We start from the raw sequence: 27,735 nt of genomic DNA, 5'->3' as shown, positions 1-27,735 counted from the left end.
TTTCTTGGCTAAACTCCCTGATGAATCTTAAGATCTGGAGCTTATTTCAAGCAGGAATGATAAGTGGGCCATCTCTGAACCATCCCGTGTGGTTTTGGGTTCTCTGTAGCCTGGCAAACATGGTGTGGCAGCTCCAACATCATCACACACGTCTTTTAAAGACCCACATATCTGTGATGTCAGCGCTGTCTGTACCACTCAAACAGCTCTGGGAACTGCAGTAAACAGGGGTATTCACTCTCCATGCAGTTCCATGATGATAAGGATGTGGATGGAAAGAATACATCATCTCATGCTGGCACCAAACTCTGCACACCTTGCACAGCTTTACATTCAGGGCATTTATCTTAGGCTTTGTCATATGAATCTCCTCACAATCCAAAAAAGGACAGAACAGCCCCCCCAACATTCTAGACCCCTCTCAGAGCACTAAAAACGACACTTGTCACTGTTTCCACTCAGCTCAGTGTTTTCCTCAACATTCTTTCCCCATATTTCAATTTTTCCCTTCTTTTTCTAAAGCTGATATGAAGATCTTCTCTTCAAATCCAGAAGTGAAGTTTCCGAACCCCAAATTTGCTGGCTTCATCAGCCACAGGTTTATGTACCACCTTGCTGGGACATAAACACTGGCTCCAGGGATTTGGAAGCAGCACAATAAATTTGATCTGGGCTGAAATTAAACAACAAAAGAGGGGAGCAAGGCAGTCTTCTTATGCCAACACCATCCCTAAAGAAATGCTGCATCCATCAAGGACATTAGGCAAGAACTGGAGGTGGAGGAAACGTTCCAGGTGTTCCAAAGAGGATAAAAGAGTTGGTGATGCTTCAGCACGTGTCAGATTTAGTTTAATACAGGTAACTGCACAAAGGGCAGTAAGGGAGGATGCCTCAGAAAACTCCTGTCCTTCAGAGCTGAATTTCCTTGCTCTTTAAGTACCCACTGATTTCTTGTCATGCTGACATGGAAGATGGGCACTAAGACTGGTTGTTTACAGTGACAATGCAAGAGGAGTTTCAGAAACTAGATGGGAAAAAAGGTCTCTTGAAAAAGATTTACCATCTCCTTTCAACAAAGACAGCAATTAGATCAGGTCAAATATGTTTGAAAGTGCTCATTCACCTCAGAGAAGTGTTCAGTGCTCATCATTCACTTCCACTTAGCTGAGACTCTCCCATTTAGACACTTTGTTAACAGATTTTCTCAGATCTTCTCCTTATGAAAAGAAAAACTACTGAAAACTCATATATTACATCTCTTAAACCCAGGCAGATTTATCCTCAGTGCCATTTCCTTTTCAACTACAAAACGAGCTCCCCAAGAGCAAATTGAGTGAGCAATATTTAAGCACTAGGTAGTCAAGTGAGGACTGCTTAATTGAAGTTCTCCTTGGTACCAAACCATAAAACCTTAAATCCCAAGTTAGCCATGAACGACTGTGGTGTAGAATTAAAAAAAAGAAAAAAAAAAACAACCCCAACAAACAACAACAACAACAAAGATGCTTGAATGGGCAGATAAACTGCTTTGGGCTTCACAGAATCCAAAGTGCATGAAAAAGTGTCTTAAATTTGTGACATTTTTCAAATTTAACGCAGCTTTAGACTTCCTCTGCCAAGTAATAATGAGCTACTGACTTGTATATCAAACGTGGGAAAGGGGATATGATGATACTAGAGTTGTTTTCTTTAATAGATGAATTAAAAGGTAACTTCACTGTTTTTTCAGAGGTAGGGGGAAACGAGCATTCAGGATTGCATTTGAAAAGCAGCGAATTACGTTTTATGACAATAAAACCGTCCCGTGCGCATCATGAATGGGGTACAGAAAAGCTACACAATGTTTTTGAAAACTATGCTGATGCCTTTTCCTGGTCTTAAAATCAAGAGTCATACATGGTTAGAAGGGGAAAAGGGATTTTACCTTGGTATTTATTTTAAGGATACTTAGGTGCACACGTCCAGGTCAAATGCATCAAAATGCACCCCGCAAAAATGCACCCCCCAAAAAATCTGGTATAACATTATAGGTTTTACTAATTATCATATCTATCAAAGATTCCCCAATGAGAGGCTCAAGTGAGCCCCCCTCCCCAAGGAACCTTCCCCTGGATGGTTCTATCTTAGTTTACAGAATGTGTTCTGGAGAGGACCCTGGGCTCTGGGGCACACTGATCCCTACCTACAAAACCTCTAAAATGTTGAGTCTCTCAGCTTGACAAACAAGTCCAAGAATGCAGGCAAAAAGCACTAAGAATACAGAAGTTGTAAAAAGGTATAACAGGGGTATAAAAGAAAAGGCAAAAAATCTTCATGACATCAATGCTAGCTTGACAGTTTAGACCTACTTTTAATTTAATGTGAACACGAAAAAGGTCTGCAGTGCAACATAAAACCTCTGCACAAATGAGCATCCAAATCCTGAAGCCTCTGCTCTAAGAAAAATAAGCAATTACTTAACAGTTCCACTGGAAATGCTCGTTTTGGATCAGTGCCTCAAGGGACTAAGTAAGTGCTGTTCTATCAAGCTCTAACACTGTTCCTGATTTACTCTATGAGTTTTATTTGAAAACAGTGCAATAGTCTGTGTCCAACTGCTCTGTCACCTCCCCTTCCCAGAGCAATGCCAAATGGCAAAGACCTTCTGGGATACCTGTGGTTCTTCCTTCAGGAATGCATTTGCCCCTCCTGAAGGAATGTAATTCCAGAGGTAGGTTAGACCTTATCTCTGGACAAGATATGGGGAGAGGAATAAAAAAAAAAGCTAAAAAAACCCACCCCTTTTTAGAAGGTAATAAAATGTGATACACAGCTCCATAGTGCTACATTCTAATTATCTGTTCACAAAATACACCTAAATAATTCTGTAAGGTTCCTCTTTTGCTTGGATTGCAGTGGTGCCACTCCGAGCCCATCCAAGCAGCCCATCCATCTTCAAGGTGAGATAAAAGGCTTTCCTCACTTGTTGTCAGCCACAGAAACAGTGCAGATGCAGAAACCTTTGGGATTATTGCTAAAACTGGTTATGTTCAGAAGGTGATTTGGTCTCTGCACCTTTCTCTGTTCACCAGAAATGGAGTTGAGAAGGCTTTGAGGAGTCATCACTCACAGATGGCTCAAGCTCAGTGAGATAAATCCCACCTCACATGGACAAAACCCCCCTTATTTTGGATCTTGAGGTTCAGTGGTACAGTTTCCTAGCACTGGGCTTAGAAGAATTCGAAAGTAATAAAATCTAAATGAAGATGTGCATTCTTTCAGGATAGGTGTGATGGGGCAGGGTCACCTGTGATGGGGCATGGTCACACAGACCATGCAGAAAGCCACAGCCTGAAGAGAAGTCAATACTTCCTAAGTCTGGACTTTGATCCCTCTATGATTTTAGCAGGTGTAGTGAGGGATTAATACCCACAAGAGAACATTTTGGGTCTTAGGAATTCGATTCTTTCTGCTGAAGTGGCATCTGGAGGTTTTCTCCAGCGCTGGCTTCAGTTACCTTAGCAGAAGCCTCAGGCAGAGACCCAGGCCCTTGTGCTGTGACTGAAAACATCACCTTTCCAAAACTGCTGTGAGCTATGGCTAGGAAGGAGCAGTGTAGGAACAAGGAACTGGAGGCTGAGTGCAGGATCCAAGCCAGGCAGTGAGGAGACTTCAAAGAGCACAACAAAAAACCCCAGTTGCACATCACAGCCCAAAGGAGTGATGACCACAGAGAGCACAGCAAGGATGGCTTTTACAGAAGTGCTCCTGACTCTCATATAAAGGAGGGCAATGAAGATGGTGAAGGGTCTGGAGGGGAAACCATACAAGGAGAGGCTGAGGACACTTGGCTTGTTCAGCTGGAGAAGAGGAGACAGAGGGGAGACCTCATTGTGGTCTTCAACATCCTCATGACAGGCAGTGGAGAGGCAGACATCGATCTCTTCTCTCTGGCGATAAGACCTGAGGGAATGGCTTGGAGCTGAGTCAGGGGAGGTTTAGGCTGGGTATCAGGAAAAGGTTTTCCCCCAGAGGGTGCTGGGGCACTGCCCAGGCTCCCCAGGGAATGGGCGCGGCCCCAAGGCTGCCAGAGCTCCAGGAATGTTTGGACAACACTCTCAGGGATGCACAGGGTGGGATTTTGGAGTGTCTGTGTGGGGCCAGGAGTTGGACTTGATGATCCTTGTGGGTCCCTTCCAGCTCAGGATATTCTCTGATTCTATGATTCTGTAAATCCTATCCATAACAAAAACAGAGATTCCCCATCCCTGGGAGCGTTTCAGGCCAGGGTGGATGGGGCTCTGAGCAACCTGGTCTAGTGGGAGGTGTCCCTGCCCATGGCAGGGGGTTGGAACTGGATGATCTTTAAGGTCCCTTCCAACCCAAACCATTCTCTGATTCTCTGATGAGGGAGTTCACAGCTGAACCTTCATTTCCCCTGCTGTGCCTTACAAAGAGAGATTTGCTACACAACAGTTCCCAAATGAAATGCTAGTGAGTAAAAGATGACTTTACTGTCATGCAGCTACAACTGCTGGAGTAGTTCCCATTAATGGCTTTTAAAATTAAATGATTACCAAGATTTTTTTTTTTTCTCAGCTATCTGATCTTAATTATATCATGTGAAATGAGATCATTTGATGCACCACCCTCAAACTCTTCTCCTCTTAAAATAGAATCTAAGTCTTTCTATAGATGGAAGATTCTTTAAGTAATTACCCATGAAGTGTGTAGAATAGAATGTCTGCTCCTTTCCTGTGCTGGAGGATTTATCTTTGGATTAATCAACAGAAGAAGGTTAGAAGATTTTTCTAATGACAGTACAAAGGTAATTAAAATTTCCTCTCATTATTTTTGAAACACGAAGAAGATGCAATACACATCATGTAACTGTTTCTTCTGGTCATCATCTGTGAAATGCAGTTAATCACTGTAATTAGCCCTTGCACAACTGCACCTCATTAATATGTCAGGAAGAAACATTTCCTTCAGAGGATTACTGAGGATTTAGTTCAGTCTGAGAGAAGAATACAGTTCATTATCTCTTTAAACAGATTTACAGTGCAAAATGCATATGCCAGTGACTCCAAGGGCCTCTGTTACTTTCCTACCGAAATCACTTACGAAAACCACTCACAGGATGCTTCAGACTGCAGGAAATGCTGCTTGATTACAAGTGACCACAGCCAGTTTACAAACCCTCCTTTCAATCTATTTTCTCCTTTCTTTTACCACTTTCTTTCCACTTACACTTTCTTCCACCCTGAAATAGTGTTGCTCGTGACCTGCTGAAGTGACTGGTCTCAGAACGGAAACACTGAGTTACACAGAACGCACTTGTACGAGGGTTTGGGGAGCCAGAGAGCAGCAGTTTAACAGACAACTTTCCTTGTGAAAACTGTGAGGGAATTTGATTCACAAATGCTGCTGAAATGGTCCAAACTGAAGTTCCTGAATGGAGAGCAGTTAGTGAAGGAAAGCTTGGAGGTGTCATGGCACAGCTCCTCAACAATGGCACCGGAGTGGAAACTGAGATCCTCAGCTCTGCAGCCACGTTAGAGAAGGTAGAAACACACATCCCTGTGGGATTTTAAGGACCATGCCAAACAGGATATGTCATGGCAAATGGTATCAGAAACTTCAGGGAAATTTAAAAATGTTGGTAGGGGATGATGATACCACAGAGCACTGCCTTTGTTTCTATAAAAAATGATTGATTTTGATATTCTTTGAAGTGAGACAACTAAGCTGGAATTTCATGTAAAAATAACATCACTTTAGTCTGGTATCCCTATTTTGGGAAAGGATATCTGCTACAGGCAGAGAGAATTTCTTCATGATTTCACTGAGAGATAAAAACGTCTCTGAGTCAGCACTCTGAAACCTGACTGCGTTCTGAGACTCAAAAGCAGGGAGTGCGTTTAGCTATAAACCACGGGCTGGATTTAAAACATTTCCACCTGCTGTAAAATACAGTCAGAGATCAGACTGAACAAAAATTCCAATTCAAAATTCCGTTCAAATGCTCCAGTTTGCCTTCTGGAAGCCTCTCCCTAGGACAGCAGCCTGTGCTCTGCAGGGTTCAGCCCTCATACCCATATTCCCAAGCTTGAGGAATTTTGAGTAAAATGTATCGGGATGAATTTTCCTGCATTTATTCAATGTCCCTCTGGGGTGGGTTGACCTTGGCTGACTGCTAGGTGCCCACCAGACCTCTTGTTCTCCACCTCTCCTCATCAGGACAGGGGTATAAAATACGATGGAAAACTCTAAGGATGAGAAAAAGTTTAGTGAGTAATTAGCAGTTTAATTAATTAATTTGGCTCTTTCAAACACGAGGACAGCCCCTGACCACCTCTTCTCAGGATAACCACTCCTGCATCCCCCTGCTATCAAACCTTTGCCATGTTAAACCAGTACAGCTCCTCTCTTTCCTCTCTGGCCTCCTGGAGCCTCCCAGTAGCTGCCTGGGGCAAATATTTTCCAGAGTTTGTTAAGAACTTAGAAAAAAAAAAAATCTGGTTCTTCAACCCCACAGCAGTGCCAGCAAAATGAAGCTAATTTTACCATCGATAATCAATAATCTTGTCCACACAGAAAGAAGCAAACAAGAAGTGCTGGTTTAATGGTTGGACTCGATGAACTCAGAGGTCTTTTCCAACATTAATTATTCTATTATTCTATGAAGAAAAGACTGCAACAAACACCACCAGGGCAACAAGCAAAAAAATCTCTTGCCTGATCATGCAAAAAAAGGAAATCAAGTCTTCTATGAATCATTTATTTGCATGTATTCATGAGATTCATCTGAGCATTCAGGACACTGCTACTTCTGCAGCTGAAACCTACTTATTAATAAAAAAAATCAATCTTTGTGGATATTTTAGCACTTCCAAAAGAACACAGAAACGTCTGGAGTTTTTCCCTATCAATGATCTGATGGTCTTATTTAACTCTTTTATGCAAAGTTTCTCGTGCCAAGCTTCCTGCCAGACCCTTGTGTCAAAGGCAGGTTTGTGTGAACTGTTATTACATAGCACCACTCCTTCATTACAAAATTACACGTATTATGTGCAGCAAAATTGCATAATCTGTGTAATTAGCTCATCTCAGTCAGTGCAATGAAAGCAGCTGTGAAGGTTGAGCAGAGGGGAGAGCTAATGACACCCATTCAGGAATAAGGATTGCACCTGTAAAGCTGCCTGGCTCCAGCCCTCTGCCGTGGCCCAGAGCACAGCTGAGATCAACATTAACCGGAGGCACTCAAAAGACGCTGATTTATTGCAAGTGCTCGCTGTGAGCTGAGCAAAGCAGAGGCTGAGTCACAGATGGGTGTGTGAGAGCTGGGGTGAGCAGAGACACAAACCTCAGCTCCAGAGTCAGGCTGTCAGACTCACTGAGGCATCAAACCCCACAATGCACAGGAAAACCTGAGCCCTCTCCTCTCCTATTTTGTTTTCCTCTTTTTCCCCCTCCTTGTCCTAACAGCAGCTTTGTTTCTCCTTCTACTTCTACTGCTGCACTTTTTGGACCCAGAATTAAGCTGCTGGTTTCATTTTTGCTCCATTTCTTGCACTTGTGGGCTGCTGGCCCTGTCACACCCTGCACTGCTCGCACCCAAAGTGTCCCCTGCACCCATGGGGCTGACACCAAGGACCTCGCAGAGAATCAATCCATTGTTATTTAGGTTTCAGCAAGAAAAAGGCAATGCAGAGCCTGATCAAAGGCTGCTTCCTCCTTCCCTTGTCTCACATTATTTTGCCGGAGAGTTTGAAACTCCTCTTCATCTCTGCTACAAAGTTGCACAATGTATTTGAAGTGTGCTTTCAGAAAAAAAAAAAAAAAAAAAGTTGAAAAAATAAAACTCAGCTCATGGAAAACGAAGCCAATCTCCACTGATAAAGCAGGATGGTTCACTGATTTATCCTCACTGGATCAAGGAATGAAGCCAAATCCACTGGATGGGATCTGACAACAGGACATGTATTCTACTAGAAAATGTAGCCTAGGAAACAACCCTGCATTGCAGAGAAGAGCAGCAAATAGCTGAATAAATGTGATTGTGATAACTGAGCACTTCATCTGGCACACAGAAAACCTGCAGGTGCTACAGACCAGCAGGTCTGCACCAAGACAAGAAGGCATTAAAAGAGATACAGAGCTGTGAGATCTTATGGCTAAACTCACAAATATATTGGTGACTGTACTCATCACACAAATTAAATATCCAAGCTCTCGGTGGATATTTCTGCAGTTCTGAAGATGTTAATGAAAGTATCTCTGGTTTTCCCAGACCCCACAAAGGGATGATTTCCATTCAGTTCACATCTCCATACTGCTTAAAGAGAGACCTGAAGAGAACAGTATTAAGACACTGACATCCAGCTGCCTGCTTAGCACTTTGTACACCCAAAAGCCTTTGTATGAAAACTCTTTCGAAGCACTGCAAAACACAGATTGTCTCCTCAAAACTCTCCTGGCTGAAATTAATGACACTGAGGAACAAAGGTGGCATGTTAACAAGGAACTTCTTGCACTCTAAACCAAAAAAAGGAGGAGAGAACTCTTTACAGAGCTGGAAAGCCTCAGAGTCCCTGTTATATTGGAGTTAATTTACACAGGGCAGAACTGAAGGACGGGAGGCTGAAGCAGCTCGCCCGGGGCCAGCTGCAGGGTATGAACAGGACTCATTTGCTGTCTCTTCTGACTGAAACAAGCTGCATTCAGCATGGAACTGCCTCCATCCCTTCCCCTTCAAACTGGCACAGCCACAAACGCTGCCTCTTGGCTGCAGCAGGGCTCCAGAACTACCCCACGTGGATGCCCCAGATGGATCGGTGCCAGCTGAGGCCAGGGAAGTCCTGGAATTCACACTGAAGGCAACACAGCCAGAACCAGAGTGCTTCTATGGCTGGGGTCCTGTCATGTGCCTGCCCACCACATCAGGGGACAAGAATGCCAGAGGAGAGGCAGCAAGAAAAATAATGAAGCAAATCAGTTTATGAGCATCCCTTGCCCATTGAGACGTGGGAGAAGGTAGCTGGGCCAAACACACTAAAAATCAAGCTGCACATCCCCTGTTCATTTACAAGACAAATACTTTGGGTCTGACATTTTCTTCTGTTGAGTTTTAGTTTGCTCAGAGGATCTGGTGGCCCTGACATCAGGAATTGTCTGTGTTATTCTTTGCTGCCAGCCTTGTATGTGGGACAGTATCACCCTTATTCTTTACATCTGGTATTTAACCTTCAATTCCCTTCTCTCACCTGCTGCTCTTTGGGGTGGCAACTCAGATTTTTGCCTGACGTGCCACAGCTGGCAATGAGGCAACTGCAGTTCTTTCCCACAAATGCTTTCTGCATGCTTCCCACAGGTTTGCCCCATTCCTTTGTCCCTTCTCATGGCAGAGGTGTCAGATCTAGGTGATCTTTAAGGCCTCTTCCAACTCAAACCATTCTTTGATGCTATGATTTGAAACTTCCAGTGCTTAAAGTTCATCCCAAGGAAGCTATTTTAATCCAGTCCTTCTGCCTCGAGCAGAGAGCTTCCATGAATGAGCCATCACTGAGTCATTGACATTTCAGGATTAAATCAAAGCAATTAGCCCTGCCTTTTCCAGCTGATTGTCACTGAGGTAACACAGCAACTAGACAAAGGTCAGTGGCCCGTGAGTATCACTCTACTCCCCTAAAAGCAAGCAAAGGATGAACTAAACTATTTTAATGGTGCAGAAAAACCATGTATCAACAGGTAAACGGAATCTAAACGAGAGCCTGAGATGACTCTCACTCTGTTGCACACCTGGTAACACAAGTTCTTCATATAAAAACCACCATCACTAAGTCACAGATGACCATGAAAAACAAACAGTTGGTGACAGAGGCCACAAAAGGATCCATTTGAGATCTGTAGGGATATCACAGAACTACAGAAATGCTGGGTTAGAAGGAGCAGGAGAGTTCATCTAGTCCAAACTGCAACATCATATTGCCACACCAGGTTTATTTTCACCAAGCAAAGCCAGAGCTTCTTCAGCTCTGCACTCAAAATCCCTAGAAATGCTCAGTTTCAAGAAGGAACTGATAAAACCCCAGTGCAGTTTTCAAAGCTATTCATGAACCTAAAGACTCACACACACATAACTGACCTACCACAGAAAAATCAATTTCTTTCCCTGAGATTTCAGGAGGTGAATTTTAGCTCAGGTGCACCAGAAGCTGAGTGCACACACAGCTGATTTTCATCTGGTCCCAGAGCATCAGTGATTCATTCACATCTACCTCATTCGTGCCTCTTTCTGTCCCTGCTCAGGGACTGGGAAAATGAGAATGGGGTTGGATAAAGAGCCTAGGAGAGATAATGCACTGGAGGCAGACAGGAGACAGGCAGAAATGTGACCAGTCCAAGAAGTGTTGAAAAAATAACCTCCCAGATTCTCTCGAAGCCCTGTAGTTACAGTGAGTGTGGTCAGGTGCTCATCTGTAATCCCAGGAACTCAGCCATGGATTTGCAGCTGAGATCTAACAGAGAATCAGTAAAATAGGAATCTCTGGGAAAGACTTTGCACCTGTTTGCTGAAAAATCCAGCTACTGATTAGCAGATTTCTAGTTTCAGGAGAGCTTTTTACATATTCCCAGGATAAACTGAATCACTCTGCTGTGATGTCTATGCTCTTCTGACACACTCCCCTCACTGGGTCAGCTCAGAGACCCTTCATTCCTCCTCAGCATTCACAGATGGAATAAACCAAAGTGCTCACAGAGAATAAAACTGCTGTTATTACTGCTGATGGATTTTTTTTTTTCCCTAGGAGAAACATGCAGTGAACACAGGACAGATGAAGGGATTAAAAACAGAACAGGATGAAAAAAATAAATCCACACTGAGAATGGGTTTGTAGGTGGACAAGGATGACTTAACTATGTGAAAAGACCTTTGTGGGGATCTTTTAGCTCTCCCCAAAAAGGAATAAGCAGCAGCAAAATCCAGTATTCTATTGCTACAGCCTCTCCCTGGAACTGGGCAATGCAGTGAACCACCACAGCTGCACTTGGATTTATCCCTGTCCCTTTTGAGACAGGCTTGGAAACAGAAAGCAGATCCGAGCGGGACTTTGTTCCCTCACTTTCACACAAAACAAAAGCTGCCTGATTTCTGGGCTGCACAAGAGGCTTCCTGAGTCCCAGGCAGCTCTGGTGGAAATGTGCATCTTCAGACAGGCCAAATGAGAGGGAGAGATTCGGTAATTAATGACATAGGGGCAAGTGAGTGACTTTATACATGAGATTTTTGTGGAGTGGGAAATTCAGAAGTCTGGATTAGGTGGCCAAAATTACCCAAAATGTGGGTCTGTGGGATCCTGTCTTTCTTTAATACAAAGTGTTCTCAATTAAGAATGAACGGGGTTTTCTCTGCAAAGGCCTTGTGAGCTGGTGATGGCGTCACTGTCCCCACACAGTCCCACTCCCCGAGACAGGTGCACCCCTGTCCAAATCCCTGCAGTCCCACACAAGGTGTCACCATCTACATCCTGAAAAGAAAAATGAGACCTTGAAGAAAAAGACCTTCCTAAGTCAGGGGTCCCTCTCTCCCCCAGACCTCCTGGAACAGAAAAAACTCCCACCAGGAGGAACCTGTGAGGAGCTTTCTCTGGGAGAACACTGGGAAATCTCTCTGAAGGGCCCTGCTTCTCACTGACCCCTTCATTCCCAGCCTCTTACTCTGCTGTCTTGCAAAGGAATAGGGTGTCCCCCCTTATTAATCCTAGAAATCCATTTCCAGCAACCAAACTCCTGTTTTCCACACTGGTTACCACACAGAGATTGGAGTTTTCATGTTCAAGTGTGTTAAGATCAGCCCAGAAACAACAATCTTAGAAATCCTTCTGCTTCCAAACTCTGCATCCGCTCCTCCAGTTGCAAAGAAGGAATCAATGTGGAGTCTGGAGATTCTGCAACAAGTCCTGACTGCTCATCATGTACTCTGAAATACACAAATGCTGATGTTTCAGGGATTACTGGCATAATTTAGCAATTCTTAAGTTTAATAAAAATTCTTAGAAATGAGAAAAAGAATCCCCAGGAAGTCACATCTAAGTTTAGTTAAAATGGTGATGATGCACTAGCAAAGTAATTTCCTATTTTCTGTGTTTGTCTCATTTCCGTAACACATTTTCTGGTTTCCAAAGCTCTGTTTGCTCCCTGGCTGCCTGAGGAAGATGCAGCTCCTCTGCATTAATTCTTCTGTCACAGCATGGTCAGTGCTTTCCAAACACCAGGGGTTTGGGACAATACAACCACATTGGGAAAGGTTCTTCCTTCTTCTGTTTTCCCAGGGAAAACTCTTCATGAGACTTGAGGTTTTGTTGTTTTTTTTTTTTTTTTTAATACTGAGTTTCTATTCCTATAATTTGCTTCAAACTATTGCTTCTCCCTGCACAAGTCTCATATGGAGCAGCATCTGGCCCTCTGTTATTCCCAGTACTGAAGAGAAAGGAGTCAGCATAAAGCAATCTGAGTTTTATTGATTTTATGAATTTGTCCCAAGAGCTACCAATTACGAACTCCAAGAATAACATCTGAGGGGAATGAAAACCACACTGAAAAAAAAAAGAAAATATCTACTAAAAATCCCTTCCCCTCCAATTTCCATGGGAAACCTTATTTCTCATCCACTTCTCAGGCAGCTAAGAATGGCTGTTCTAATCTGGGTGTCAAGCCTGGATGTTGGGGTCCAAAACTGAACAGGAGATTCCCTTTCCCAGGACAGCAAACCTTGGGCAAAGCCTTGAATGACTGTAAGAGCTGGAGAATTTTATTTGGATGAGGATGCAGCTTGAAGTTCTGTTCCTCCAAGCCACAGAAGTTGCACAGATTCACCTTTATATGAACAGCAAAGATACTTCCATGTCATGGCAGAGCACAGAGGGAAACTTAAAGAACCTAAATGTGACTAATTTAACTGATTTAATTGTTCTGCAGAACAGGAGCAACAGGCAGGTCACAGCTGAGGTGATACTGCCCCACTGTTAACACACCTGTGAGTTATTCCTGTCAAGTGGAAGCACCTGGAGCATCTGTCAGGCAGCTGAGGGAAAATCCAACAGCTCCTGCCAGGGGACAGCACCCAGGTAGGAGAGATCAGATGGATGCAAAGGCAAGCAGTGCAGTGATGAACACGGTGTGTCCAGCCAGGAGCAATCCCTGCCTCACCCAAGGGCAGGTTCTTGTTGGCTGGTGAAGCTCCTTTGATAGATTTGTTTCACCCCTGAATGGCTCCACATCCTCACCACAACCCTCACCTGCCTGGGAACAAAGCTCAGCACTGCCCTTCCCTCAGCCTCTTGGAGCAGCCCTGGTGAAAGCACGCACCACCCACCCTCAGGCAGTGACCTGCTCTCCACTAACACTCCACACAAGAGGGGACACAGGATCCCTCCCAGAACATCCCTCCCCGATGTGTCCTTGTCCCTGCTTCTCCTCAGCGAGGCTCTTTTGCCATGCAGCAGGATGGGAACAGCTCCGTCCCAGAGCAAGCCCAGGGTCACCATCCATCCATCCATCCATCCATCCATCCATCCATCCATCCATCCATCCATCCATCCATCCATCCCCCGCAGGTGACTCGGAGCAGCCGCGGGGACACTCGCTTTACCTGCACTCTAAGTGACACCCTGTGGCTGGCAGGCGGAATGGCGGGTGGCCATTCCCTCGGTGGCACTGTCCCCGAGGTGCTGTGACAACAAACAGAGTCTGGAACCCACCGAGTCACAGAGGATCTCAGGTGTTCCACGACTGGCGAGAACAGCCCCATTCCACCTTCACGGCCTCACCTCAGCCTCTCACAGCTTGTCTGGATGGAAAAGGGGGCATAAGGCACAGTAAAATGAGAAATCCCCATCCACGAGAGAGTTCCCACACTGGATGCAGCTGGGTGGGATTTCTCCTCTCATTCTGATATGGTGAGATGAGGATTTGTAAGATATTTAATTCTTTCCCTTCCCCATCTACTCCTGAGCCATTCCCTCTTCCTCCCCGGCTTCAGAAGCACACAATTTTGCAAGTATCATCTAATTCCAAACTTGTGGAAAGAAATGGACTTCAGTCCATCTGTTTGCCAGCTGGCAGTCACTGCCAGCTTAGACAACAGCAAGTTCCAGAGAAGCAGATGGGGCAGCTGCCTCAGGGAAAGAAAGACTCACAAAGAAGCCTCCAAAATAATGTGGGCAACCCACTGTTTGCTGACCCTCCCGAAGGCCCAAGGTTAAAAGCCCTCTCCAAGATGTGCCATTGCTCAGGTCTGACTGACTTTGGTGGAGAATCAGGAAGGTTTGGTGCAGAATGGCAGCTGCATTTCCAGTTCTGGTAAAGTGGGGGTGAAGCTCGTCTCGAAAGTCAAGCCTAAACTGAAGAGAACCCAAATCAGGAACAACAGGACCACAGCAAAGCCACCTCATTAACTTATCAGCAAAGAACAAAAGTACTAATCAGTGTTTAATTGGCTGGAGAAAAGGTCCTTGAATGTTGACTGAAGGAACATTAACAATCTCCTAATTTTACTACAGCAATTAACTTGTGTTCTGTGCTTAATGAAGAAATCACATGTTTTACACGATGACAGTAGTGGGAGCAAGAAAAATGGATTCTTTTCATTCCTCCTTGTAAATCGTTTTTTCCAACACTCCAACATTCCAATATTTTTCTTCCAAACTGCAAAATCAGAGCCATCTCGTACCACAAATTATACTTCACAAAGGAAAGAAAAAAAAAGAAGAAAAACTTGAGGGGAACCAAGTGAAGCCTCTCCCATCTGTGCATGACTGAAATCCAGAGCCTCCCACTGTATCTGTGGAAGATGTGTGTATTTGTGTATTTGTGTTTCTCTTGCAAAACCAGCAAGAGAAAATGCACAAAAATGATTGAAATCTTAATCTGGATACCGAGCTGTTGGAGACAAGCTGACCTAATCAGCTGCAGATTTGATCTCCTCAGAGAGAACCTTTACGAGCTTAAAAATAATGTTTTATTTCCTCCCCCAGAATTCCAGTTCAGGACTTCTTTTTTTCCACTGTCGTGTTTGTTTCATTTCTCATCAGTCCCCTTCCTTTAACTTTCACGTACTCTTTACTTCCTAGCTGAAAATATTGTGTTTTACCCCCCAGCATGGCTAATACATGGCTACTGCAAGGCTGTAGATATTTTTTAACAAAAAAAAAGTCTTTTTCTAGTGGCTCTGTAACTAAAATTGACTACAAAACATTAATTTTTATCCCAAATCCCCTGTAATTCAACAGTGGGATAAAAGCCTTCTGGACATCCAACAAGGTTACAGAAGACAGATGAGGTGAGAGTAGTTTTAGGGTTTCATAGTAATTTTTCTGAGTCTGGAAACACACATGCATGCCCGTGATGGGCATTTTATTTCTCTCCAGTAATGATGAAAGGCCACCAGAATTTAAGGGTTCTCTGTCTTTTACAGCAGGACTTTGCTTTCAAAAATGCGGCCTTTAGAAATCAAGCTGGAAAATCCTCTGGGGAACAAGTCACGTGAATGTGATCAACAGAAGCGGTCAAGACACTAAAATACATGAGATAAAACACAAGTGAAAATGTTAACTGAGCCTCTAGGCCAGCCACTTATAAAAGTGCACATTTCTGTAATTATCAGGACAGGGTTTGCCCACAAAATACGAACAAGACTCCGACACCAATGATTTCCTAGCAAGGCTCATGTTTTATATGCAGGCTGGAGTCACATCTCCAGAAGAACTTTGAACAACAATTAATCAGAAGGAAAAGCAGCAAAGGTTAGATGTCCATAAAAGAATGGGGTTTTAACCTGTGAAAATTAGCTCTTTTAACAATCGAATCATCCCTTTAAACCCTTTCAAAAGAGGGGAAAAGCAAACCAGAAGAGCAATTAATTCACTTCTTCACCCTTCCCTCAGTGCACAAAAGATTATTTCTCTGTGTTCAAGATGAGGCAACCATGAGCTGCAGGAATTTTTCTCTCAGTGTGGAGCAAGCCTGCTAACAGGTACAGGTGTGACCCGTGTGCCAGGGGCTCCTTCTCCTGTGCCCACCCACGGGAACAACAGCCCTGTTGCTAAGCCACCAACCCTCTCCAAAGCATTCCCACCAGGCAGCTTGTTGTAGGGCCAAGGAAAAGGTGGTACACACCCCTCAGAACAAGAATGAACCAAGGCCCCATCAGGGCAGGGTTAGCAGCGATTCTGTGCCCGTTTTCAGCAGCACAGTCCCTGGAGAAGGTGAGTAGGATGCTTTTTGTGATATCCAAAACATTCCTGTGAAGCGGCTATTTCAGTCAAAGAGCTTCCCTTCACTGAGAGAGAGATGGGGGATTTGCAGGCAGGGAGTTGGAGCTACAGAGACCTTTTGTTCCTGTTCATCACAAAAGCAGTTTGATCTCAATCCCCAGGTGTGGGATCAGCTCAGCACAACGCATGCCCAGGGATGAATTCGGCTGTCTGAACACGGGCATTGGATCATTTGTCACTGAGCATCTGCAACACCTGTGTGGCCCAGGAGATAAAACACAAACCTACAACAAGGCTGGGCCCTCTGAAACAGGAATAAAATACCCCTGGGCATATCAAACAGCACTATCACTTCTGCAGGAGCTGCTGAGCTGAGCTGTACATTTAGGCTGAGCTCAGAAACTCCCTAGGCTTCACTCCTTCTGTCAATCAGAGCTCCACTGACTTGTATTAGAGCTTAAATACTTAAATTAGCTGTTGATATTACTTGGAAACACCTAGATTTGTGTGTTTTGATCTGCAAGACCTTCCAATACCTCCAGCTCCTGCCTGCAGCCCAGAGCAAAGTGAGCAGCCCATGACGGACGGGTGTCACCACAGGACACCCCCTGCCACACCAGGTGTTTGAGGCAAACTCCAGTCACTTGAGGTTACAAAAGTCAACACCTTTTGTCCATCAGATGAACATTTAACCCTGGATTTTCCCCTTGCACAGGGAAATCTGTAGGGGAAGTGTTAATGTAGCCATACTTTAGCCTGTAACATGCTCTAAGTACGTGCTTGCACGACTGCTTTTTAGCAAGCAGCAAAACCAGACTCATTACAGGCCATTTGCTGAATTAATCAAGCTTTAGGATATCCTAATAAGTGAATTAATATGTTTCCTAAAACAAGACTACAAGCTTCACACTGTCAAAGCATAAACACATCTAGAGGGCAGCAATGCTATTGTTATTTTCGCTAAATATAGAACCTGAGCAGAGACAAGTGCACAGTCACACACTGCACCAACAGAGATTATTTTTTTCCTGTTTCTTTTAATTTTCTTTCCCCTTTGAGGATAATACATAAGCTTTGGTATAAAATTGCAACGTTTTAAGTGGATGGTACAATTTTCAGAACCTTGGTCAAAGAGCATTTTGCCCATATTCACAAATGATACTGCAGGGTAACCACAGCATGATTTGTCAACATAATTTTATTTCCCAAATAAAGAGGGAGGAAAAAAACCCCAATATATCACCAAAATAACAAAGTGTCCAAGATGAAAAATCCTCACAGACTGACAGACTTTGTTTTACGGATGCAGCTGAAACTTATCTGAGTCACTCAGCAGCTCCCAGGAGACACAGAGAAACACAGACCCAGGCACAGAATCACCACGGGAATTTCTTGCAGTTAGGATGGGAATATTTTATGCAAACAGTTTATTCTAGCATGGCAAACAGAAGGGGAGTTTTTTAAGCACAAGTTCTTATTCTTAAGGGGTTTTTTTTGCCTCAAATGCTTTTTCATTAGATTTGCTGGCATTGGCAGGGTTTGATAGCATTCCCCATCCGAGCTAGAGTGAACATCAAAGCATGAGAGGTGACAAGATGGACACAAAGCAGGGGAGGTGCATCCAAAGCCTTTGATGAGCTGATCTGTGGAGGAACCTGTGTGTCTGATTTTGTCTTGAATTCCATCCCTACATGCACAGAGACTACACGGAGGTGCAGAAATAGCCCCACGAGTACCAAAAGTTGGCCATGGATCAGTGCCTTGTGCTTCTCTGAGTTTTTCATAAGCTTTTCATACAGTTTGGGCACTTCCCAGTCTGGATATGCCAATGTCTACAATGCAAAAGCTTTCCTTGACAGGGAATGCAACTGAGTTCATTCCCTCCAGCTGACGAGCTGCTTTTAGGAAATTGGTGGGAAATTGGAATCTTTGAGAGCCTGATTTCTAAAACCGAAGAAGAAATCACTGAAACTGATCCAAAACTTTTACACACTTTCAAATGATAAATATACTCACAGATACACAAAATACACTCTCAGATATACCAAATCAATGCAAAGAGAAGCTGTAGTTCCTACAAGGTGGCAGCTCACGAACATGGGATACCTGACAGTACAATAAATAGCTGAGTTACAACCTGGAGCTGGATAAGCTCTCAGTAGAAGAAAGGCAGTGCAAGGTGCTTTTTCTAAATTGGTCTGATTTTGCTCTCAAAAAAAAACCCCAAAATCAGTATAATATAACAAGCCATCATTTCTCCCTCTCCCTCATCAAAATGCAAAACAAAAGAGAACAAAACTTCATGTCCTAGGCTGAAACCTTATGTTGATTCAAGCCTTCTCCTATCAGACCTTCATTTTGAGCTGTATTATCCACCTCTGAGATTTGCAAGATCCATTTCCCATTCTTTAATCAGCTGTCTGTGCTTATTTTATCATCTGCACAGGGAACACAGCCCAGGTTTTCACCACAATGAGCCTCTTCACAAACGAGGCAGCCCACAAATCAACCCAGGGAAATCATGCAAGTGGTCAGAATGTGTCATTGTTTGGTTTTCCCAAATTCTGTATGTGTTCTGCATGCAGTAATTATATTTTTCAATGCCAAAAGAGATTGCACCTGTGTATTCAAACCTTAACCTGCTCTCCTACTGCTTTCCCAAGCTTTAATCATTAACTGCTATTTCCCAAGAGGCTACTGATTGCAAAAGTTGATCAGATTTTGATATAATTCTTGCCTCTGGTTTCTGCACTACAGCTTGGAGGAACTACACACATGGAACTGTCTAAGATCAACTGGAGGTAGCTACTCACATTCTATGCTGAAAGGAGAAAAATATCCATTGCCTCAGAAAATAATGCTTCAGCATTTCAATAACATATTTCCATCAGTCTTTAATTAACATGCCATTGTTTTAAGAGCAGAGAATTTAAGAACTCTTATTAGCACTGCAATACAAGCATCAGTCACCAGTGAGAAGGAGAGGAGCAGGGAAGAACTTTAAATCAAGTCATCGATGAACTCGGAAAGCATCAACAGAGTTTATAAAAACCAAACTGGAGTATTCAGCATCTTTTTTTTTCCTTCTATACACAGGAAAAACATTTAATTTCTCTCCACTATGTTTGTGACAGGAGTCAGTCATAATGCATTTTTTTTTTTTTTGCTTCCTTTCCTCCTGTCTTTTGGAGAAACAAAAATCAGGTGGTAAAATACTGACATTCCCCACTAAAAAGAAAGAAAGAGAAAGAAAAAAAGAAAGGCAAAATTCTTTTAGGATCCATTCTTACATTTGCTCTTGTCTGAGCTGCCCTTAATTCTCAGAAATTTTCCTCTGGTCTCAACTGAGACTTGTCAAAATAGTGAACTACCTGCTCTAATCAAAGCCAGCATTGCCCAGCCCATTCCAGGTTCCCACCTATTTTATTGCAAAGAGCCCAGGTCTGAGCTTAGAGGGCTTGAGGATGATTTTGCAGTTCTCTGAGGCAACCTTTTACTCTGCTCAAAGTCTGGGGTGACAGAAGCTGGTCCCTAAGAACAAGCCTGGCAGAGGACTTTGTTTCACGGAGCAAATGCACCAAACTTTTGGCCAGTTATCTGACCATGACACCCAGAGCTGGGGAAAGAATGAATTCACTTTCTACAAGTTGAAAAATAAGACCTAAAATGTCAGGGTGCTTCTTTTATGGGACTTAGGGAGAATTCTGGCCCCACAAGATTAACACTACCTGCAAATTAGACCACCAACACCCAAGCAACAGCTCAGAGTGAAACATGGAATGAAATATCCCTACAGTCAAAACCACACAGAAAAAATGAGTGACAAACAAGTGGGTGCACATATTTGGAACGAATATGTTTAAAAACTCTTCATGGAAGGTCCAAAGAGTATTGACAGATAAGCAAAAGGAAATGAGTGCCTGGGTCCCACAGCCTGAATAATAAATTTGTAGTGAGTCATCGTGATTGTTTACCTTGAAGAATAAAGCACCGAGGAGATTTCTAAGGAGCCCCCGTGCTCCCTTGCTTCGAATATTATTTGCCTCCTAATTTCCTCTCCTGTCTCCCTTGCAGAGCTGATGCAGCTCCAGCCTCAGCAGCCAGTCCCTGATGAAGTTGCTGAAACAGATTCCAGACCTCAGCCTTCTTTTTGTTTGTGAGATACAAGTCCAAGCACAGTTTGAACCCCTGCTCACACAGCCAGCCTGGAAAAGGGACTGTCCTAGCAAAATACACTTTTTAGGTGCAAGGACTGAGTATTTCATGAGCCAAAGGATCTTTAATTATCCAGGTGTCTGAAGCACTGCTACAAACGCACTGAGCTGTACATAGCACAAACACAAAGCGCAACATACCCTCCTCAGACTGCAGAGGATATTTTCTGCCCAGATCTCCCTAAATGTACTTCAGCAAAGAGGAAACAGTGTCCACAAGTCTGCGCTTTTGAGAAATATGCATCATTCCAGGCAAGAAGTTTGAATATACAGGCTGGAATGTGGAGGAAATGTTGATTCCCAAGCAAGCAATTTTTTTTTTTCTTTTATTATTACTTTTTTTTTTCCTTAATGGAAATATATTTTGGGTGTCCCCAGGCGCCTTCTGAACACGAGATCTGCAGGAGAAGGCAAGGAGTTTGTACTTACTCGTGGTGTTGTATTTGATCCCATTGAAGAACTCCGGGCAGGGTCTCTCCACGAGTTCCCCCGCAGAGGTTCTGGGCCAGCAGGTCCCGATCTGATCCGTGGTGGCATTGCAGTACGGACCTGGGGTTAAAGAACGACACAGAAAGGGAAGAAGCAGCAGTTGAGAAAGCACAAAAGCCACCCACTTTGCATCACAAAACAAACCAGATCTCAGCACTTCTGAAGCTTTCCCCGAGCCCTGCACCAGGTAACATTTCCTACCATCAAAGCCCAGGAAAGGGATAGAGGAACTCTCTAAAAAAGTCTCGTGTAAACGATCCAGGAGGCTGCAGTTCACATCAAATTCTTCTAAGATGAACTGAGAGATGGTCACATCCATTATTCCCCCTGGAACTGCTGGACTGGATCAGGCTCCTTCACCCCTTTCTGGTTGTTTTGGTTTGGGGTTTTTTTTGTCCCCTCTTCTTTTTCCCTTTCTGGAGCCAAGCGAGCATCAAGCTGCGGGCACCCTGCAGTCTCGTGTGTGCGAGCCGCTCCTGCTCGCAGCGTGCTGACAACTTGGCTGAGAGTCTGCGTCTGCCTGTGCAGTTCAGCCCCTCCGAGCTCTTCTTCCCTTTAAATCCAGCGGCTCGGGAGCCAATGGGATCGGGCTGAGCCCGGAGTGAGGGGCTCACGTCTCCTCGGTGTCCCTGGGCTCGCAGATGCCGCCTCACTTTGCCAGACCGCTATGCTGCTGCATCTCCTCCCTCTTCTTCTCCCTCTCCCTCCCTCTTTCTGACACACAGAGGCAGTTTTATTGTTAGCTCCAGGGATGAGCACTTTTGCAAAAATACTCGCTGCAAATTAAAGCCAGGGAGAACAGGAAAAGCCATCAAAGGAATAGAACTCCTCGGGTTTTTTTGTGCAGCAAAGTAATTCCCGCCTTTGCTGCATGGAACTGAGGATGAGCAGGGATGCTTGGGCAGGGAGGGGGAAGGAGGGACCCAGTCCAGGAGCTGCAGTGCTGGATGCTGTGCAGGCCTTGAGAAAGAAGAGAAATAATAAAAGCAGGGATGAAGGAGATGATCTGAGAGAAGAGAGGCATTGGAATAAGGGGATCTGGAGTAATCACAGAATCACAGAAGGTTTGGGTTGAAAGGGATCTTAAAGACCATCCAGTTCCTACCCCACTACCTTGGGCAGGGACATTTTCCAACAGACCAGGTTGCTACAAGCCCTGTCCAGCCTGGTCTGGGATAAAGAAATCTGGAATAATGACCCACAGAAGAGGCAGAGTGGGGAGAGTAGGGAAGGGCTGGGAACACAGCCGGGGAGAAGGCACAGAGGGAACACATCCTTCAGCCACTCACACAGATGGGATGGGGTGGACAGTGCAACAGGACAAGGCACTGAGAGCTGTGAAGCAAAGGATGGATCATTATAGGGACAAGGAAGAAAAGAAATGCCCCTCTCATTTTCCAGGGGTAGGAGAGAGCAAGGTTTTCAGAAGGGAGGAGCACCCAGACTGACCAGGAGCAAGAGGAGGAACCTCTGAACAAGGAAACCCTGGTGTGGGGAGAGAGGGAAGAGCAAAGGGCTTGACAAACTGAGGTCAATATGGGACACTATGAGAAGGGTCTGGTGAAGGGCAAGGAGGAGAAGTCGGGAAGGAGCTGCCCAGAAGGCTGGCCATAATAAAATCAAAGCTCAGTAGAGTGGGAACTGGGTGAAGTTCCACACTCTGGGACATGCTGGAGAGCAGCTCAGACCTCACCAGCCATTCTGACTTGCTACATCACGCTATGAGGAAATCCCTAAAAAGTAGTGTTGCTAAGGAGGATCATTAATGATCACAGATTCAGAAGGATTTTGGGAAGCAAACAGAAAACTGGCTTGTAAGGGAGTACACCAAGATCAGTAGATATGGAAGTGGTAGAGAGGAATGCAGAAACAGAAGGCAAGGACAGCAAAGAAGCTCTGGCAGACAGGAATGGATCCCAAAATGAAATTTTTACAGTCTGTTCAGAGTTTTAGATTGGACATGGTGCTTACACTGAGCTCAAAGCAGTGGTAAAGGACTTCCTATAACATCTGTCTCCCACCCTGCAAAGGCCTGGACTTTCCCTTTATTCATATTTAAGATTGAAGGGCTTTATTCTTTACTTTTGAAGGACCGAAAGAATTGTGGCATCCAAAGAGAGGAAAAAGAAAAAATAACTGGGTTAGAACAACAAATAAATTAACAACATGCACAGAGGAGAGAACTAGCCAGGATGTTGTTCTGCCATCTGGGAATCTGGAGATTTTTAAACATTTTCAGATTGCAATGGCAGAGAGGGGAGGAGTGCCACTGCGGTTTTGGGATAAGTATTTTTATTTGGAATATGTAAAAACCCACAAGAATAACAAGTGCACTAACTCTCTAGACACAGTGATATTCTGAGGCAAGTGAATCCATCTCTTTTCTTCTCTCTCTGGAGCCTTGATCTCTTTCCCAAGTGATTGTTCCCAAAACTGCAGCCCTTCTTGAGAAATCTCAATGGCAACAAATTAACCCTCTCCAACAGCACCAGATCTTTGTGCCATGCACCTCTAACCCCAAAAAGGAGGAGAGATCAGTCATGTAACGTGACCACCACCAACCTACTGGCTGGCTTTGAACAGGGCTTTGAGGAGAAAACCCTTCTTCTTGAACTTTCAAGAGCGAGGGATAAAGGGTGCTCTAAACTTTCTTTTCTCCTTCCTGACAGTGCAGTTGAGCTCATAAAACTCCTTTTTGCTCCTCAAGCAGAGCCTCTCAGTGGTGGCTTTGAGACCTCACAGGACAGCATCTGAAGGTACCCAGTGGCACCACCGAGCCCAGTGGCCACTCCCACACAGGCAGGACTGAGCAGTCAGCAGGACACTGGTCCAGGATGTTGTAAATTTATTTTTTTTTCTGCTTCTGCTGCCTCTCTGCAGGAGAAAAATCACACACCCCAGCCAAAAGTCTTCATTTCTCACCTACTGTCTGCCCTGTCTATTTTTTCACATTGTTTGTTCAGCACACTGGAATCAAAATCCTGGTTGGAGGCTTTGGGCACTGGAGTTTCCTGAATTTTTTGAGGAATGCATCACTTCATAAATTACAAAAAAGAATGACAGTTTCAAAAAAAAGTAACTACTTTTAAATTTGGTAAATGTTTCACGTTCCTAAATGCTGGCCTGTGTCTTCCAGCATAAACACTTGAAGATTTTTCAAAGATGGTTCAAATATTACAGAATTGAACACTAAGCTGGATATCATTTCAATTCTGTTCTTTATAGTGGTTAACACCTGAAACAATAGCCCTGAATTAAACTAAATATTTTTTCAGGATTAGGAGAATGATTTCTTCATTTAAGTGAGAAGAGCTAGAAAATCTTCAGTCTAAACTGATTTCCATGTTTTCAGTTCAAACTTTAGAAAACCAGAAGCAGTACGCATTGTACAGATAATCCTGTTGTGTTCCATATATTTAATAATCAAAAAAACCCGCTTAAAAATAAATATAGAGGGGATGAAGGAATTCCTTAGGAGTAAGTCTGAATGAGGAAAGTAATTTATTGTTCCCCAGTCCACAAATCAGCACCATTCTTTAATAATCCCAGTTCTACTGTAACCTCTTGATGAAGAACTACTTTTGCAGCTATCCCTGGGTACAATTAACCACTTCATCAAAGTCTCCCTCTGACTGGATCTAGTCAAACCCTGACTGTGTTAGTTGAACTCACTTCATGTGGAAAGGTTGTTCTTTATGCAAGAAGCAAATTCAATTCAATGAAAGATTGACAGAAATCCTGAAGCTGCTGACACTGCTGCTTCTCTGCCGATGCCATGGTGCACATGAGACAAATCAGACCTTGCCAGGCAGCAGGCAGCAGAGATCTGCCTTAGGAATTCCTCAGCATCCCAAGAAAGCTGGCATTTGGTGTTTGGGAGGCAGAAAAACTTTGCCAGTTTCAAAGCAGGCTTGTGCTGCTATTCACTGGTTGGTTTGGGTGCATGTGCAAGGTTCTGGAAGTGAACAAGACAGACAAATAAAGCTGTCTGCACTCACACAGCTCAGTAAGACCCTTTCAAGAGGACATGTTAAAAGGTCACCTACAGTTCTTCTGGGAAAGGAACGAGCTCTGCTCATAAATGGCAATGGAAACCTCTGTATGGCAGCCCTCACACCACTGTTACACAGCTGCTTTCTTAATCTGCAACCCACTCCAAGCCACAGCTGATGGAATTAGCCAGAGCACAGCTTTTAGTTTGCCCCACTAGCAGTGAGTAACAAGGATGAGCTCCGCTTATGCAGCAACACCAAAGCCCTATGCAAACTCAAACAGCCCCTGTGTGTGTTTGAGAATGGTGGAAGGAGCTCCAGAACCCTCTCACTTCTCCTCAGATATTCAATCTACACAAAATCAAGAGACCACTGTGTATTTCAAGACCCAGGATGAATATTGAGGGGAGGAAAAAAAAAAGCAAAAAGGAAATAAAAAAGACCAGTTCTCTCCTCATTTCCCTTCTTCAGAGGAAGAAAAGCTACTGTATTCAGCCTCCCCTCCCACCACTGAGACAGTTTTATCCCTCATGTTCTCTGTCTGACAATGTGAAGAGCTCCTGCTCTCCAGGCACAGCAGTCACCCCTCTGTTCTGCTTTGTAACACAAGGCTCAGGGTAGGAAATGCACGTCATCCATCAAACAACCTGGTGAAACCAAAGTCCTCTGAACACCACTGCCATTGGCTTCCAGGAATTTTACCTCATCAGTGTGGAAGTGTCACACAGAGTCATGGTCCCAGTGTTGGCTCTTTAGGTCTCTTCCTCCTAACCCAGGTGTATATATATATATATATATCCACATCCAGACTCATCACCTAATGTATAAACTGGTCTGTTAGCTCAGTCATGGATCTATTACTTCTAAATATGAGGAGGGTTTCAAATGGCACAGTAAATTTTTTCTCATCTCCTTTTTCTCTCTGAAAAGCGTCCCCCAGTAATCCCCCAGTATTATTGAAATGCCCTTCCAGCATCTGACTTTCAGATTACTGGGACTCTTCAGCCTGGTAAGGAATGCAAGACTTTGAGGAAGGTACAGCTTTACCAAAGTGGCTTCTGGACCACAAAGCTCAAGGCCCTCCTTCTCAACCTGCACTGCAAAACTGCTCTGACAGCACTTTTCAAATGCAGTGACAACGTGACCATTATCTGGTAGAACAGTTATCTTCCCTTCCCATTCCAGGTATGTAAATGCAATTTTCAGAGTGGGAGCACGTTCAGACCACAGGGAGCAAGGTAATTCAAGCAGCAAGAGATTGAGGACAGCTTAAAGATCTCCACAGACAGCTCTGGAACTGCCACGGGAATGTCATATATGGCTGATTTCTCTGCCACACCACACTGTGGCTCCTCACAATGAATTTCACTCCGCTCCAGGAGTAGACTGCTAGAGAAAACCCCTTCTCAAACTGAGGACAACACTTTTAATCAAAATCTGGTCCTTTATGCATGTACTTGAGACCTACACTGAACATGCAGAGTTGAAAACTGCTGTATGTGGAAAGGAAGATCAGACACAGATAAACAGAGATCTTTGTTTCAGCTGATTGACTCATTTGTTAGAAACAGGAGACATCCCTTACTGCTAGAAATGAAGTATGACTCTACTGAGCAAAGATAAAATGAATAAATGCAGGTCTGTGGTGATGAGTCTTTGCAGCTACATCAATACCAGAAAATATTTACTGGGGGTGTAAAAAGATCCAACAGCATAAATAATAAATGGCTAGCCATTTATTATTTATGCTGTCAAATCAATATATTTCAATATAACATCAATATATTTGTTTTGGCACATTAATACACCTGTCATTCACTTCAGCTATAAAACCTGCATGAGTGAATCATGTTACATGAGACAAATGATGAGACACTGCAGAGAGATTACAAGAACACAAAACACACAAAAGAACCAATCTTGACACACTAATAAACTGCCAAAGTTATTTTTCTTGAAGTGAGCGGTCTCAGATGGATGTGCAGAACATCATCTACTGTGTAAGAGCACAGCAGCACTCCAGAATAACTCTTGATTTTATACACGGTCTAATTCAGAGTCAGCGCTTCACAGCCACACAAGAACACAAAGGAACCCATTTGATATATTTATCTACGCCTGACAATGGCCTGGTGCTCTGTTTAGAGCATAAGCACAAAAAATAGGAAAAATAAAGGGGGATTAAGTCCCATTTGAACAGATGGTGACCGTGATGATGTGTGTCTTTAGTCCCACTCTTTCTGTTATGGACAATGGGACCACTGCCAAATAAGAGGTGAAGATTCAGGGGCCTTGTCCTGTTCTCCTCCTCACAGCACATCAGCCACAAAATTCCTTGTGGTTTAATTCAGGATATGTCAAACTGTTGCTCTCCCTGCCTCCTACTCTGCTTTGTTGTGCTGCATTTCAGTGCATGCTGGAAGGATCTGAGTAGTCATCCCATGCATCATAAGCTGGGAGGATGTACAGAAATAAAAGGCCCCAAAAGGTTCAGAAGTCAACCCCTCATTTCCTCTGGAAACTCACAGGCACTGCACGGCGACTGATTTTGAAACATCAGGTAGCTCAGAAAACAGAAAGAAACAACACATGATCATGCTGCCCAGTATCCCAGCTCTGACAGTGACCCAGATCAGCTGCCACCAACAAAACCAGCCTGCTCCAAACTGCCATGATTAAATCAATACAGCTTCCTAAAGAACTCTGACAGAAGCAGTAAGAGAATTAATCCTTTGGGATCTGGGTCCTGCCTTCATGGCCCAGCACACATGGTAGTTACATATT

At 44.0% G+C, this 27,735-nt stretch overlaps 1 protein-coding gene across 4 annotated transcripts in view; it reads right to left on the bottom strand.

Moving 5' to 3' along the window:
* Positions 1 to 27,735, bottom strand: part of CRHR2 (corticotropin releasing hormone receptor 2) — a 142,373-nt gene that overhangs the window by 79,460 nt on the left and 35,178 nt on the right. For 3 of the 4 annotated variants that reach the window (XM_082280295.1, XM_082280296.1, XM_082280297.1), the window contains exon 3: positions 20,900 to 21,019. In XM_082280295.1, the coding sequence (XP_082136421.1) occupies positions 20,900 to 21,019 (120 nt within the window). Of the gene's footprint in view, positions 1 to 20,899; positions 21,020 to 27,735 lie in introns of those variants that run through there. The other variant, XM_082280298.1, reaches the window with a different exon arrangement.

The sequence above is a fragment of the Coloeus monedula genome (genome assembly GCF_965178545.1).
Source record: "Coloeus monedula genome assembly, chromosome: 1".
NCBI lineage: Eukaryota > Metazoa > Chordata > Aves > Passeriformes > Corvidae > Coloeus > Coloeus monedula.
This window is presented reverse-complemented; position numbering and strand designations above follow the sequence as displayed.